This window comes from Bidens hawaiensis, unplaced genomic scaffold (genome assembly GCF_021521415.1).
Source record: "Bidens hawaiensis isolate Kalapana, Puna unplaced genomic scaffold, B.hawaiensis_p1.1 tig00030808_1, whole genome shotgun sequence".
NCBI classification, from domain to species: domain Eukaryota; kingdom Viridiplantae; phylum Streptophyta; class Magnoliopsida; order Asterales; family Asteraceae; genus Bidens; species Bidens hawaiensis.
In genome coordinates, this window is record NW_027495155.1 from 32,879 (window position 1) to 47,402 (window position 14,524).

The window sequence follows — 14,524 nt, forward strand, 5'->3', positions numbered from 1 at the left end:
CCTTTTTTAACCAATTCATAATAGTAAAATAATTGTTATCATTCTTAAAATTTAAGCTTCAAAATTTATTAATTTAATATATACTTTCTATATTTTTTATCAAACATTTGATATTTATAATTATCTTTTACTTTAAAATTGTTTTAAATACTATTGTACAAAGACTGCATTAATAGTATTTAACGGGTTTATTATTTCTTGTAACGAATAAAGACCTCTAATTCGGAGGAACCTAATGAAAAACAAAAATACTTCATACATCATCGATCGCATAAAGCATTTGATACTCCTTTTTTGACGAAAATTTGTTGTTTAAGGGCTCACTGCGGTAAAACCCCAGTTGAGTCATATTCAAACTCGAGACATTGCAGTCTTCAACCTCTCTTCCAATGCCAGTTGATTAGTTGAGCTAAGACAACCAGGGATGAGATCGGGACCGTACCGGTACCGACCGGTCTCGGTCCCGAAAATCGCTAAGTCTTGGTACCGGTACCGGGACGATACAGGGATTGAAGGCAAAAATTCGGGAAATACCGGTCCTGGCCCGTACCGGTACCGAAACTCAAAACTTTGGTACCGATTCGATACCGACGCTACCAAATCGGTACCAATTTCGGTACTGATCGGTTCGATACCGGTACCAACCGGTACCAGTACCGATTTTGCTCATCCCTAAAGACAATTCGGTATAAATTCATGCCCCTTATAACTCCGCGCATGAGCAACATCACTCATTTTATCATTTTTTACACAATCTCACTTGAAGGAAATGATTTAACCCCGCTTAACTTTATTAATTTAATATAAAAACAAATTTTAAATTATTGTGTGTGAGTATAGAGAAATTTAAAGCCCCGTTAACCCAAAATGCTCCTTAACCTATAAAGGGTGTAATGCCCTACTTGTTAACCTTTACCAAATCAACGTTAACGCCTTGGAGTTAAAGTATACCCAAGACATAAGAGGTCGTTTGATAGCCTGTTAATCCTCTTAATTGTTCATAGCCTTGTAAAAATAATAATATTAAGTCTGAATAATTAAGAGGTAAACTATTAAGATGCTACAAAACAACCGATAAAACTCATTGGCTATTACATTAATAAATAATTATTCCCGGGAGGCAAAAGGGTAAATAGAGAAAGTAGGAAGGCACAAAAGCCGTTGAAGGAAGGGTAATTCCGGAAAGAGTGGTATAGAAGTTTGCGGACTGTTGTCCAGTGAACGCACACCCACACTCACAAATACATCTTCTTCTTCTTCTTCTTCTTCTTCTTCCCCAACTGCCCCTTGCCTTTCATTCTCTTAAGGGGGTTACTAACTCACTTTCAGTCCCCATAAAATTAAAATTACTCACTCTGTTTTGTCAAATTACACTTCATTCAGTTTCTGATTATTATTGATGGAAGCGATTCCGGTTCCGGCCGATGATTGTTGTGTGAAAGTAGCCGTACATATACGCCCGCTTATCGGAGATGAAAGGCTTCAGGCCTGTAAGGATTGCGTCACCGTCGTATCTGGAAAGCCACAGGTCCATTATTATTATTCATGCAATCATTCATTCAATGTAATGTTGCTTTGAATGAATATGAGGCGATTTCTTTTTTCATTCATTGATTGAGATCTGGTGTGAACTGATGATGCGATTGCTTACGGTCCTGATTCTGGTTAATCTAATAGGAGTGTTAATTAAGTTTAATAATGTTTTTTTAAGAGAATTGATCGACAAATTAATGCATGTTCTAAAATATATGAGTTTTTTTTATTGATTATGAAATTAACTGAGTATTATTAGTAATGGAGTTTGCTAGATATGATTTTCCTCATAAATTGGGAAGTTTCTTGCATAATTTTGACTCAATTTCATTTTCATATGGTAATTTACCTAATTACAAAATGTATTTATACATATTTCTTTAACTGCACTTATACATATAGTTATAATCACATAATGGCATAAACACATCCTGCATATTGATTTAATTGTGATAATAACATCATAATTGTTTCATTGTATTGAACGATTTATTTATCTTAATCTTTGGTTGTGTTGCAGGTGCAACTTGGTACACATTCATTCACTTTTGATCATGTGTATGGTAGCACTGGGTCCCCACCATCAGCCATGTTTGAAGAGTGTGTTTCTCCTCTTGTTGACGGTCTGTTTCAAGGATATAATGCTACAGTTCTAGCTTATGGCCAGGTACATTTAATTAAAAAAAGTTAATAATTTAGATAATAGAATAGTCCACAAGTAGTTGGATAGTCTGAATCAGAACCACTATTATCCAAGGATTGGTGCATCACCCGCAAAAGTGTACACCAGATTGTGTATCACATCATACGGGCTGTATGATGTCATATGGACCGTATGATAGTACGAAAAAGGTCATACGACCTGTATGTCTTTGTCATGGTCACTTGGGTCATTTATTTTCAGTCAACATCATACGGGCCGTATGCCTTGGCCCTCATACGACCCGTATGACCTTTTCCACCATATCGTACGGGCTGTATGACTATCAAAGCGACCCGTTTGACCACTTTTCGCCCTGAAATACGGGCTGTATGACACTTCAGTGATGTCTGGATAGTATGTGAGTGGTATTTGTATAGTAGTGGCCTTATCCAAATACAAGATATTGATCATTATGATAGATTTGATGTATTTAATGTTATAGACTGGCTCGGGCAAGACATACACCATGGGTACTGGATTTAAAGACTGTTGCCAAACAGGGCTTATTCCTCAAGCCATGAATGCATTATTCAACAAGATTGAATCTTTACAACATCAAGTAGAGTTCCAACTGCATGTTTCCTTCATTGAGGTGTGTTGAAGAATACCTTTCCCTTTGGCCTTTAATATGTAAAACCGTATATATTTTTTATAAATAAAAGCCTGATCAAATAATTTTCATGTGAAGATTTTAAAAGAAGAAGTACGGGACTTGTTGGATAACAAATCGGAGCTAACAAACGGGCAGAATGGGAAAACAAATATTCCCGGGAAACCACCAATACAAATTCGTGAAACGTCTAATGGTGTCATAACACTCGCGGGTACTACAGAATGTAGTGTTAAAACGCTAAAAGAAATGACAGATTGCCTGGAGCATGGATCATTAAGTCGGGCAACCGGGAGCACAAACATGAATAATCAATCAAGGTTAATACCCCAACTATATCTAATACTTTTTTGAAAATTTTTAAGCAACGTTACAAAAATTGTTCTCTAATTATTTTCTTTTGAACTCTTTATGCAGCCGTTCACACGCGATATTTACAATCACATTAGAACAAATGAGCAAGTCAAACTCAAATGATTCTATGTGTGATGAATATCTTTGTGCCAAGTTGCATTTAGTTGATCTTGCTGGATCAGAACGAGCTAAACGAACGGGTTCAGATGGCATGCGCTTCAAAGAAGGTGAGTAAAGATGGTACTTATGAATGGTTGATTTGGGTTGTATTTTATCTCAAAACGGGTCAGATAAAAAAATAGCTTATAGGCCAACAGGTTAACAAGTCAAACAGGCTGAAAGTCGTTCAAAGTCTATTTTTTTTATTCTAAAAATGATATGTTTCAATACGCATCCATTTTGGCCCGTTACTAATAGCTTAATATTGTTAAATAGGTGTTCATATTAACAAGGGTCTTCTTGCACTTGGAAATGTCATAAGTGCCCTTGGTGATGAGAAAAAACGGAAAGAAGGCGCTCATGTTCCATACAGAGATAGTAAACTTACTCGGCTCTTGCAGGACTCACTTGGTGGGAACAGTAGAACTGTTATGATAGGTAACATCTCCCGTTTTAGTTTTGTTAATTATAGTTATTAGTGTTATTAATAGGGTTTTGAGTTTGTTAAATGCAAATCCAAACGCCATTTATTCTTCTTCTCAAGAAATCTTTAATTATATTTTTGTTTAGTGTATTGAAGCTCATTTGACGTCTATGGACTAAGTAAACGTTAAATTTTCTTTATCTCCAGCGTGTGTTAGTCCTGCTGATATAAACGCTGAGGAAACTCTAAACACGTTAAAGTATGCAAATCGTGCTCGGAATATCCAAAATAAGCCAGTGGTAAGAGTATAGTATATGCCTTTTCTTTTCACTAGGGCTGTTTAAAAAGCTTGCAGCTCGATCTGGCTATAACAATATAATTTCTATTAATTATAAGTAACGCATTAATTGTTATAAGTTTCTTTTAAACCAATGAACAGGTGAATAGGGATCCGGTGTCCAATGAAATGTTAAAGATGCGCCAACAATTAGAATGCTTGCAAGCAGAACTTTGTGCTCGTGGTGGAGATTCTTCAGTTGAATTACAGGTAAATAAAAATTATAAAACGCCAACTCATTATAATCGTATTATATGATAAAACTTTATTTAATAATTGTGACATAAACTTTAATCAGGTTCTTCGGGAGAGGATTACTTGGCTTGAAGCTAGAAATCAAGATCTATGCAGGGAACTTCATGAGTACCGTATGGGAGGTGGTGTTATTGATCAATCTGAAAAGGGTTCTGCCAAAGTATGTAACTTTGACAATGATTATAGCATAATAAATTTTGCTTCAAGAACCGAACCATATTCTCATTTAACTCTGTACCAATGGCAGATTGGTGATTCCTTTTGCATGAAAAATGAAGGGCTTAAAAGGGGTTTGCAAACTGTAGATTCATCTGATTATCCGATGAGTGAAAATGGTTGGTTTTTTTCCTCGTCTAAATTTAGTTTTCTTGAACGTGCACTACGTGCAATTTCAAGTTCATGTCAAAATGGGTCAAGTGGCTGACCAGACACAATTTCTGTCCACAAGCATTGAGTTCTTTTATTATAGATTAGTTCTAGGGGTGTAAATGGCTAAGCTCAAGCTTGGCTCATTTAACTTATGAGAGCTCGAACTCTATTTCTAGGGGTGTAAATGGCTAAGCTCAAGTTATGCTTGTGAGTAGTTTTCACGCTCGGGTTTGGCTCGGGCTCGACTTGTTTATTAATTAATAACTAAATTATATGCATTCATATAGTTATTTTAATCATAATTTTGTATAAAATGATGATCAATATAAATATATATTGAATAATATATATACTAATACAGGCTCATTCTGGCTAGCGAGCGGGCTCGATAGGTGAAGCTTGGGCTCGTTTTTAAAACAAGCTTATTTTTAGGCTCAAGCTCGAGCTCATATAATCTCAGCTTGGTTCGAGCTTTCAGCGAGCCGATCTCAAGCAGCACGAACGGCTTGGCTTGTTTACACCTCTAATAGTCAATTAGTTTGTCAAATGCAAAATTACATATGAAGAACACAGTTTTTGAATAAAAGGACAAATTTGTGTTAAGAATCAACCCATGTATAGGGTAAATCTTGCTACATGTTTGGATCTTTTTCTTAAATGATTTATTGAATAATATTATACAGGTGATTCGGGTGTCATAGAGGAAGAAGCAGCTAAAGAGTTAGAGCATACCCTTCGCCAAGACTCTATGGACAAGGAGTTACACGAGTTAAACGCACGTTTAGAACAAAAAGAGGTGTGCTAATTTATTATTTTGTTTTATTTCAGTTTCTGTATGAATTTACGTATATTAATAATAAATCATTACTTATTTGCAGTCAGAGATGAGACTTTTTGAAGGATCTGATACTATGACCCTCAAGCAACATTTTGGAAAAAAAATAATGGAACTCGAGCAAGAAAAACTGGCAGTGCAGGTTGAAATATGAATATTAATATACATGTGAGCAAACTATATTGCAGGTTATATCATTTTAAAATATATATTTTTTATTAATGCAGATAGAGAGGGACCGATTGCTCACTAAAGTTGAAAACCTGTCTGCTTCTTCAGATGGTCAAACACAAAAAATGCAAGATTTACACTCCCACAAATTGAAGTCTCTTGAATCACAGGTTAGAAGTCGATAATTTTTCATTCCCGTTTAGATTGAGATGTTAGTTGGTCAATGATAATTTATTTATTTTTATTTAAATATCAGATTCAGGAACTTAAGAAGAAACAAGAGAGTCAAGTTCAGCTTTCGAGGCAAAAACAAAAGAGTGATGAAGCTGCAAAAAGATTGCAAGAAGAAATACAATTCATAAAGGCACAAAAGGTGAGAAAAAACGATTTTGTCTGTAAACGAGCCTAACCAAGCCAAGCGTGAAATAAGAATATAGTAAATAAACAAGCCGACTTGAACTTTAGACGAGCTGAGCGCTCAACATTTCATCTCATTAAGACGAACAATATTAGACGAATTGGCTTAGTTTGTAAAAAAGCCGAGCCTGATGTCACCCTGGCTCAGCTCGGTTCGTTTACAGCCCTACTCGTATGAAACTAGAAGCTAAAGAAGTAATACTTTGTGTGCTAACTTAAAGCAGGTCAAAATGGGTCATTCATATGTTACAATATAGTTTGTATACAAGTTTATTTTCTACTGATTTTGATGTGATTGTAGGTTCAACTACAACACAAGATAAAACAAGAAGCTGAACAATTCCGACAATGGAAAGCATCGCGCGAAAAAGAACTCTTGCAGGTATATATTTTATTTTATTTTTTTAGTTTTTTTTTTGGATTATATACAAATGATATAAATAAAATGTTTTTTTATTAAACTTCAGCTAAAGAAGGAAGGAAGGAGGAATGAATATGAAAGACACAAATTACAGGCTCTCAATCAACGTCAAAAAATGGTTAGTAATTATTTTATTGTTATTCATATTCGTCAAAATTAAAATTCCCCTCATTTCAATTTATTTGTTACTACTTTTTGAAAAAAATTAGGTTCTTCAAAGGAAGACAGAAGAGGCTGCAATGGCAACAAAGAGACTAAAAGAATTGCTAGAAGCCCGCAGGTCTACCCGTGAGAATTCAGGTAATTACATTTTTGGTCCTTGTAGTTTGGTCAAAATTACAGAAACCTCCCTCACACCATTCACTGATGTTTTTATGATCTTCCAATTGATTTGAATTATTCTCTGTTACAGTGACTAGCAATGGGAATGGAGCTAATGGACAGGTAAATGTCTAGGTGTTATTAATTATTATGCAATTTTTAATATATTTGGGCTTTATAAAAATCCAAATTGAATTAACTTTTTATTCTCAGAATAATGAGAAGGCATTGCAGCGTTGGCTTGATCATGAGCTTGAAGTGATGGTGAATGTGCATGAAGTTCGACACGAATATAAGAAACAAAGTCAAGTGTAAGTAACTAATTTCTAATCATTTGACAAAGGACATGCCAGATGACGAATACGAGCTTAAGGTTTTAAAATTTTAAAACTATCCTTGATGAGGTGTCAACATGTTATATGTTAAAATTATTTGTTCAAAAAAGTTAAGGTCACTTTCGTCATTTGGCACGCCTTTGGTTGAACTTGATGAAAATTGTTGAATATATGGGTTGCCTCTATATAAAATCATCCCTATTTTATAATATAAATCTTGATAAAAAAATGTTTTTTTTAATCTTATTGGGAAAAATTTTGTGTTTTATGTAGACGCACTGCACTTGCGGAAGAGCTAGCGGTTCTCAGACAAGTTGATGAATATGCTTCGAAAGGTGTTAGCCCTCCAAGAGGAAAGAATGGCTTCTCTAGGTATAATTGCAAATTCAACCCATTAGTATGAAACAGGTCTATTCGGTTGTATTTTATTAATAAGACGTCCAAACAAGTAAAATTAAGCATAAAATTATCAAAATTACAATGTCCTAAGTTGCTCGAATTAAAAGAAGATATGTTGTCATTTAGTAATATAGTCTTGTAATCATATTTAATACACTAAATAATTACATATTTCCTCTAGGATAGAGGAAAGGTTTACCCTCATCTAAGGGTGTTTGTCGGTTCGAATATTAGTTTATTCGGTTTTGAATCTTTTTTGCCCCTAACCAAAAACTGAATCAATCCGAATTAGAATGTGTCTAACCGAACCAAATTCAACTGATTAAACCAATTTATTCTTTTCAGTTATTCAATTAATTCAGTTCATCCGATTGAATTCAGTTCGGTTATATCAATTCGGTTTGGTTTTCCCGGTTACGGACACGATTCGATTTTCAGGTTTTTTTGCACACCCTTGTCCCACCCTCGGCATACCTTAAACCCTAAGCACTAAACGCTTCAAGTAGTTTATGCTATAAGTGGGATCTTACTAGGTATATTTCTTTGTTATTTTCAAGTTCTAAAAAATAGACAATTTGACCCACCACCGAACCTAAACCGCACATTATAGCACCTACTTTTGACTAAGTCAGCTAATTTTGTGTGTTGTAATTTATGTATTTTAAGGGCATCTTCTTTGTCACCAAATGCAAGAATGTCAAGAATATCTTCATTGGAAAGCATGTTAAACATTTCATCAAATTCGCTTGTATCAATGGCTTCACAATTATCCGAGGCCGAAGAACGCGAACGCACATTTGCTAATCGTGGTCGATGGAACCACCTGAGATCAATGGCGGATGCAAAGAATTTGCTTCAGTATATGTTTAATTCTCTTGCACATGCAAGGTAAGTTAATAAACATAAACCTGATCATAGCTTTTGGGAATAATTTCATTTGATGGGTTTATTGATTATTTTCATTATCTTATATAGGTGTCAGTTGTTGGAAAAGGATCTTGAAATGAAGGATATGGAAGAAGAATTTATGGGATTATTAAGACAAAGTGAATTGAAAAGAAAGGAAGTTGAGAAGGAACTAAAAGTTAGGGAGCAAACCGTTGCAGTTGCATTGGTTTCGTCACCTTCCGTAAGATCGCGTGTTATTATTAATAATATAAGGGAAAATACTTTAAAAACCCAACATTTTTTCTGATTTTTCTTTGAAAAATTACTCTGTAATTTGTTGCCCTCTACATAATAATTCTGAGCAAACTTGTGATTTTCTTTAAACAACTTGGAACCGGTAGATATAAATTGTTTAATTTATGTTCAGGTTTATACTTTTTTTCAAATTTGATAATATTTCACATTAAAGTCCCTCTACATTTTAAATTTGAACAAAATTGTTTCAAAAAAACAAAGACAAAAAATATAACTAACGTAAGAAAAACAAATTAATGAGTAAGTAAAATGACAGGATGTACCGGTTTCAAGTTGTTTCAAAAAATTTCCTTTCATAATTATGTTTAAAATTTGCTAAATTATTTCTCATAATTTTTGTATATTAAAATTACTCTACATGATAAATTTGAACAAACCTTTGCATTATTTTTAAACAAGTTGGAATGGAACATAACTGGGATAAGAAAGTATAACTAACGTAAGAAAATAAAGCATTAAGCAAAATGATGGGATGTACTAGTCCCAAATTGTTTTAAATATCTATTTTAAAATTTTGTTCAAATTTAACATGTAGAGAGATATTAATGTGGAAGTAGTTGCTGACTAACTTTTGAGAGAAAAAAACAGAAAGTATGTTGGTTTTTTTCTGAATTAGTTTCAGTTAATATAATAATTATTCTCTTAGTATGTTATCTTTGGAAGGCAATGTTTTAATGATTTCCGATTCCTAATCGTCCCTTAAAACAGGTGAACTCGCATAATTCATTGAAACAAGTGGCGGATGAGATGAGTGATCCGTTATCCCCGAGCTCTATTCCAGTACCCAAACAGCTCAAATACACTGCGGGCATAGCCAATGGTTCGGTCCGGGAATCAGCAGCTTTTCTAGACCAAAAACGAAAGGTTTGTTTCATATTCTCTGTTTCTTTGATGATGTGGCAATTTCTACCGGTCTTGAACGACTCGATTCGGGTCATATTTAATCTCTCGAATGGGTCAAACGCATTAAGTGTAGTTTCAATGCTTAATTGTTTAAATATATTTGCATTGTTGGTTGTAAAATTGTAATTTTAAATTTTAAAATACAAAAAAAAAAATCGAGTTAAACGGGCCGTGTTCATGTCAACCCGCGAATGTTTGTGCCTTACGCATTCGGGTTTATATGTTTGACACAATTTTGGGTTTGTCGGGTCGTTGGACCCGTCAACCTGTAAACGCGACCCGCTTAGCATCCGTTTGGACAAAGGTGTTTTGGGTCAACCCAAACCAAGCCCAGCCCGTTTGGACAAAGGGCGTTTTGGGTCAACTCAGTCCAACCCATTTCTACTCATATTATCACATTTAAACATCTCTAGTTTACTGATATAATAATCTTTCAACACAGATGGTTCCAGTGGGACATATGACACTAAAGAAGTCACCATTAATCGGGAATTCTTCTGGGAAATTATGGAGGTGGAAGAGAAGTCATCATCAATGGCTACTGCAATTTAAATGGAAGTGGCAAAAACCATGGAGACTTTCAGAACTCATCCGTCACAGTGACGAAACAATGATGAGATCAAAACCGCGATTACCAAAAACCGTCTATCATCATAGAAGACACTGAGTTTAACAAGTTTGGTGGTGTATATTCTGTGGCGCACTTGTAGATGATGCCTTTTCTTTTTCGGGTTAGTTGTATTGATTATTTAGATGTAGGTGATGTATGGCTACGAGTGTTATAAGGTTTCATTCGTTATTGACAACCAAAGATACAAATATGTAATTCTTGTCAAGAGTGTTATTAATATAATATTCTCTGTAAGCTCTTGAATTTTACCAAAGAATCATCTTTTAGTTTCATTTCATCATTTGTGCCTTGTAACATGTTAGAATATATTGGGTTAGGCCATACGGTAACCATGAGAATCGTTACCAGAAAACTCACTTGCCAATACCTTGCTAACAAACTGGACTGGGTAAATGTCATATTGCATTGAGCATACGGTCTTCAAGAGGTTACGATACGAAACGGCTGGAATTAGATATTTGCCAGTGAAGTTGGTGTTTTGTTAATGTCAAGTACACTGTCAATTTCATTAAGAATGACCGATACGAATGAAGTAAATATAGAATTAGAAATGGTGGATGCGGATGTTTAGTTGATCGGATATGAAAAACAATTTGTCATCTATAGACCCAACCTTTACCGTAAACTAAGCTTGTTTTAAGTTATTTATTTTAGTATTAGATTTCTTTACAAATCTCATTCGCAATCAGACATCCTAGAAATTAGAAAACGCGTTAAACTAGATCCTAGAGGAGCATTTAAATACACTTCGGGTATCTACTCGAATTATTCAGAGTAGACCCGTTAAGCATTAAACCCAAATCAACTCATTTATAAGTAAATGAATCACATGTTTCACCACTAAATCATGCAACCACCACAAATTTTGTAGGGTTCTAAACAACTCAACTCAGCCAGGCTGCAAATTTTCATCAGCATATATGTAAAACCTATGCAATATAGGCATTTATGAATTATGATCATCATATACTTGAACATAATGAATAAAATGACTAACCTCATTAAAGTTACACACCCATATGCATATCTTATCTCGGTTTATTATTACACCATCAAACCAACACGTTTAATCTCATTAACGCCCACACCAGAACACATAATGCTCATCTTTTCGGTCGTTGCCGACAAGACCGCCACATTTTTGACAAACAAAACTACTACCATCCGAGAATGCATCAATCACGACTTGTTTTCTTCCGGTTTCTGCAAGTATTGAGGTTCCAGTAGCATCAGGTTCAACAGGAGGTGGGCCTGGGGGTGGATCGGGGATTTCATGTAAAGATTCAGCAATTGCACACTCAGCAAATAATGATGCCAGCTCCTCAGCCGCGCTTGTCTCGTGTATTTTGTTTCTGTAAAGTTCTTTGGCCCTGCTTAGGGCTTGTAGAGCTGCGGTTTCACCTCCTTTGGCTCTCATTGCCGTCACTACCTGTTATTAAAAAAGTGGTATTGTCTCGTTTTAATGCAAGTACATTCATTCATTTAACTTTAACCAAACAAATGACTGAAAACGAACAGTTAAACGAATGGGGTTTACCAAAATGAACATGTTAATGTAATTACGCCACAACGCAAATGCAACCAGCGTAATAATCATTGCGTTAATTATTACACTAGTTATAAAGCTGTAACGTATATATTAGTACACTGGTTGTATTTGTACTGCAGCGCAATTACGCTATTATTCCAAGTTCTATACTCAAATATTGATCATAAAGTCCTAGATAGTTCTAGCAAAAAAAGGCTTAGTGCATTTTACTCTAAACATGCATGTATTATGTATATGAAACGAAGAGAACTAAAAATAATACTAGCACATGTTTTTCATTATAAATATCAGGCTTGCCTCATGTCTACTCAACCCTAGGGGTGACCCATTCTTTTCAGAGGTTCAAAGCAAATTCTAAAATTTGGACCCTTCTAAAAAGAAATATTTTGCTTATGATCCAAGACTTTTTGTCATTAGAGACAAAACAACGGATTTGTTAAGACGGGAGAGTTCAAAGGACTTGAAATAATTAAATTAGCAATATAAATGAACTTATGGAAACCAAGAAAGATCATAATCATCATGTTTTGATAGGAATATTAACAATTGTAGCAGAGTGAGAGTTGACAACACTTGAATGTTTAGTATCAGTGGCGAAGCTTGGGCACGAATGTCAGGGGGGCGAACTCAAAATGTATTTAATTATTCATAAACGCGGGGGGGGGGGGGGGGGGGGGGGGCTTACATTTTTGGCCGAAAACGGGTAAATTTACAGTACGTATAAAAAATTTCAGACGAAAAACGGCTAAAATTACACTGTTGCGCGAAAAAGCGGAGGGGGGGGGGGGCACCCCTGGCCCTCAATATCCTTCGCCATTGTTTAGTATGGATATATTAAACGCTATGTCCGGTCTGTTCAATCTCGGTGGAAGCTCTGGATCATGTGTCTGGAGGGTGTTATTTGGCTTCTAACATTTGGAACTCGATAGGACGTTGGCTGGATGTGGAGCTCCCGGTTAATATTAATAAGGGGCCTAAGAATATTATTAACTGGTTGGACTCGACTAGATGGGTGAACAAAAAAAATGATGTTGAGGTGATCATTTTTACTACATGGTGGATTATCTGGAGAGCTCGGAATGATGCGATTTTTGGCTCATGAACGAATTGACAAACAGGAAACGAAAAACACACGAAACGCAAATTAGATAACTCCCAATATTATTATCATCAACGGAATATCATTCAAAACGTTGATTACACACTTGCTAAACCCTAACTCGGTTCATCTATACATGCTAACAAAGCTTACCAAACAAATAAATCTTAATAACCTAAACTTGATCATTAAAAGACCCTTAACTCTCGGGTTAGGACCGTTTATTGGGCCCGACAACAATTAAGCCAACTAGATCATGTTACTCATACATTAGCATCAAATCAATAATACCTAATCCCCATATTATCACACCAAATATTCAAATTATAGATTTTTTTACTAATAACAAATACCCATATAGCAATGGATTATTCGAATCACACCAAGTAATTATCAAGTTGCCAGAGTAGTAGTAATAATAATAATAATAATAATAATAACAATAATAATTACCGCTTGAAGAGCTTCAGAAGGTTTGCCTTGTTCAATGAGTTGGCGGGCAACTGTAAGTAATCCTCTGACGGCATCAATTGAGGAGCGTTCCGGCGGAGGTGGCGCCGGAGATGTCGCCGGAGCGTCGGTATCCATCATATCGGCGTCCATGGCATTATTATTATTATTATTATTATTATTGTTGTTGTTGTTGTTGTTCTCTGAAGCTTTGGTTTCAATTTGAAACCTGAGTTCTGTTTCTGGGTTTTGTTATTGAGTTGTTTTGTGTGTCTGGTTTGATGATTAATACTACCTTTTTTTTTAATGATTAATACTACTTTCTAGTTTCTACTCATATAATTTGTTTTTTCTTTTCTTTTTTTTTTTATATTATTTGGAATAAATGATTTGTTTTTATGTGATTTAAGCATTTGGTGTCCACAAAAGATTCATTTGTTTTTGACCTGTTAGATCAAGATATTATTCGATCTCGGCCGTTTAAAACAAATACACTCATTATTTGTAAAGCTACTAGAATTGATATTCAACATTTTAAAAAAAAAAGTTACATCTGCTTTTTTTATTTAAAAAATAAGATTTTTATTTGATGAAGACCAAGCATGCATCAGCTGGAGTTTGGGCTCAAAGTTTAACCCGCTAGCTCGGCTCGATTCATTTATTCTTAATAAGCTGAAATTTAAAATCAACCAACTCATTTATGTTCAAACTTTAAAACTCTTAGACCATGTGTAGTCATAAAGCTCCATTACCAGGCATTATGCGTCACGTGGCGCATAGTCAGAGTTATGGTTTTTTACAAAAACAGGTTGTAGTCATAACTCTCCACCCCCATGCATTATGCGCCACGTGGCGTCCAGTCATTATTAATTTTTTTTGTTTTTTTAAATACTAAATCATTTAAATAAATTAACATAAAATTAAAAAATACATTAAACTTCCAAATAAAAACTAAATTAAAAAAAATACATCAAATTAAAAAAAAAACATAAATAACACTTCGAGTGGCTTTTAGAGATTGGACTATCGGGTCGTCTTCGGATAGC

At 34.9% G+C, this 14,524-nt stretch overlaps 2 protein-coding genes across 3 annotated transcripts; one reads left to right on the forward strand and one right to left on the reverse strand.

Moving 5' to 3' along the window:
- The first annotated feature begins 1,307 nt into the window (after positions 1-1,307).
- On the forward strand, positions 1,308-10,591 carry LOC143581097 (kinesin-like protein KIN-4A). 2 transcript variants are annotated; one of them, XM_077063960.1, is made up of 24 exons: positions 1,310-1,528; positions 2,054-2,200; positions 2,679-2,828; positions 2,925-3,166; positions 3,264-3,427; positions 3,636-3,797; positions 3,991-4,082; positions 4,223-4,330; positions 4,419-4,535; positions 4,623-4,710; positions 5,428-5,540; positions 5,623-5,721; positions 5,807-5,920; positions 6,007-6,123; positions 6,469-6,549; positions 6,635-6,706; positions 6,798-6,888; positions 7,001-7,032; positions 7,123-7,220; positions 7,518-7,616; positions 8,310-8,531; positions 8,619-8,772; positions 9,555-9,710; positions 10,192-10,589. In XM_077063960.1, exons 1-24 carry the CDS (start codon positions 1,400-1,402, stop codon positions 10,414-10,416), a joined length of 3,072 nt encoding a protein of 1,023 aa, XP_076920075.1. In that variant the 5' UTR covers positions 1,310-1,399; the 3' UTR covers positions 10,417-10,589. The 2 variants fall into 2 exon arrangements, with proteins under 2 accessions (XP_076920074.1, XP_076920075.1); XM_077063959.1 differs by having other exon boundaries at positions 1,308-1,528; positions 4,419-4,710; positions 10,192-10,591.
- A 792-nt stretch (positions 10,592-11,383) lies between these two features.
- Positions 11,384-13,736, reverse strand: LOC143581098 (uncharacterized). The gene is made up of 2 exons (XM_077063962.1): positions 13,482-13,736; positions 11,384-11,809 (listed from the first exon to the last, which is right to left on the reverse strand). The coding sequence occupies exons 1-2, from the start codon at positions 13,629-13,631 to the stop codon at positions 11,456-11,458; spliced, it is 504 nt and encodes a 167-aa protein (XP_076920077.1). The 5' UTR covers positions 13,632-13,736; the 3' UTR covers positions 11,384-11,455.
- Between the last annotated feature and the right edge of the window lie 788 nt (positions 13,737-14,524).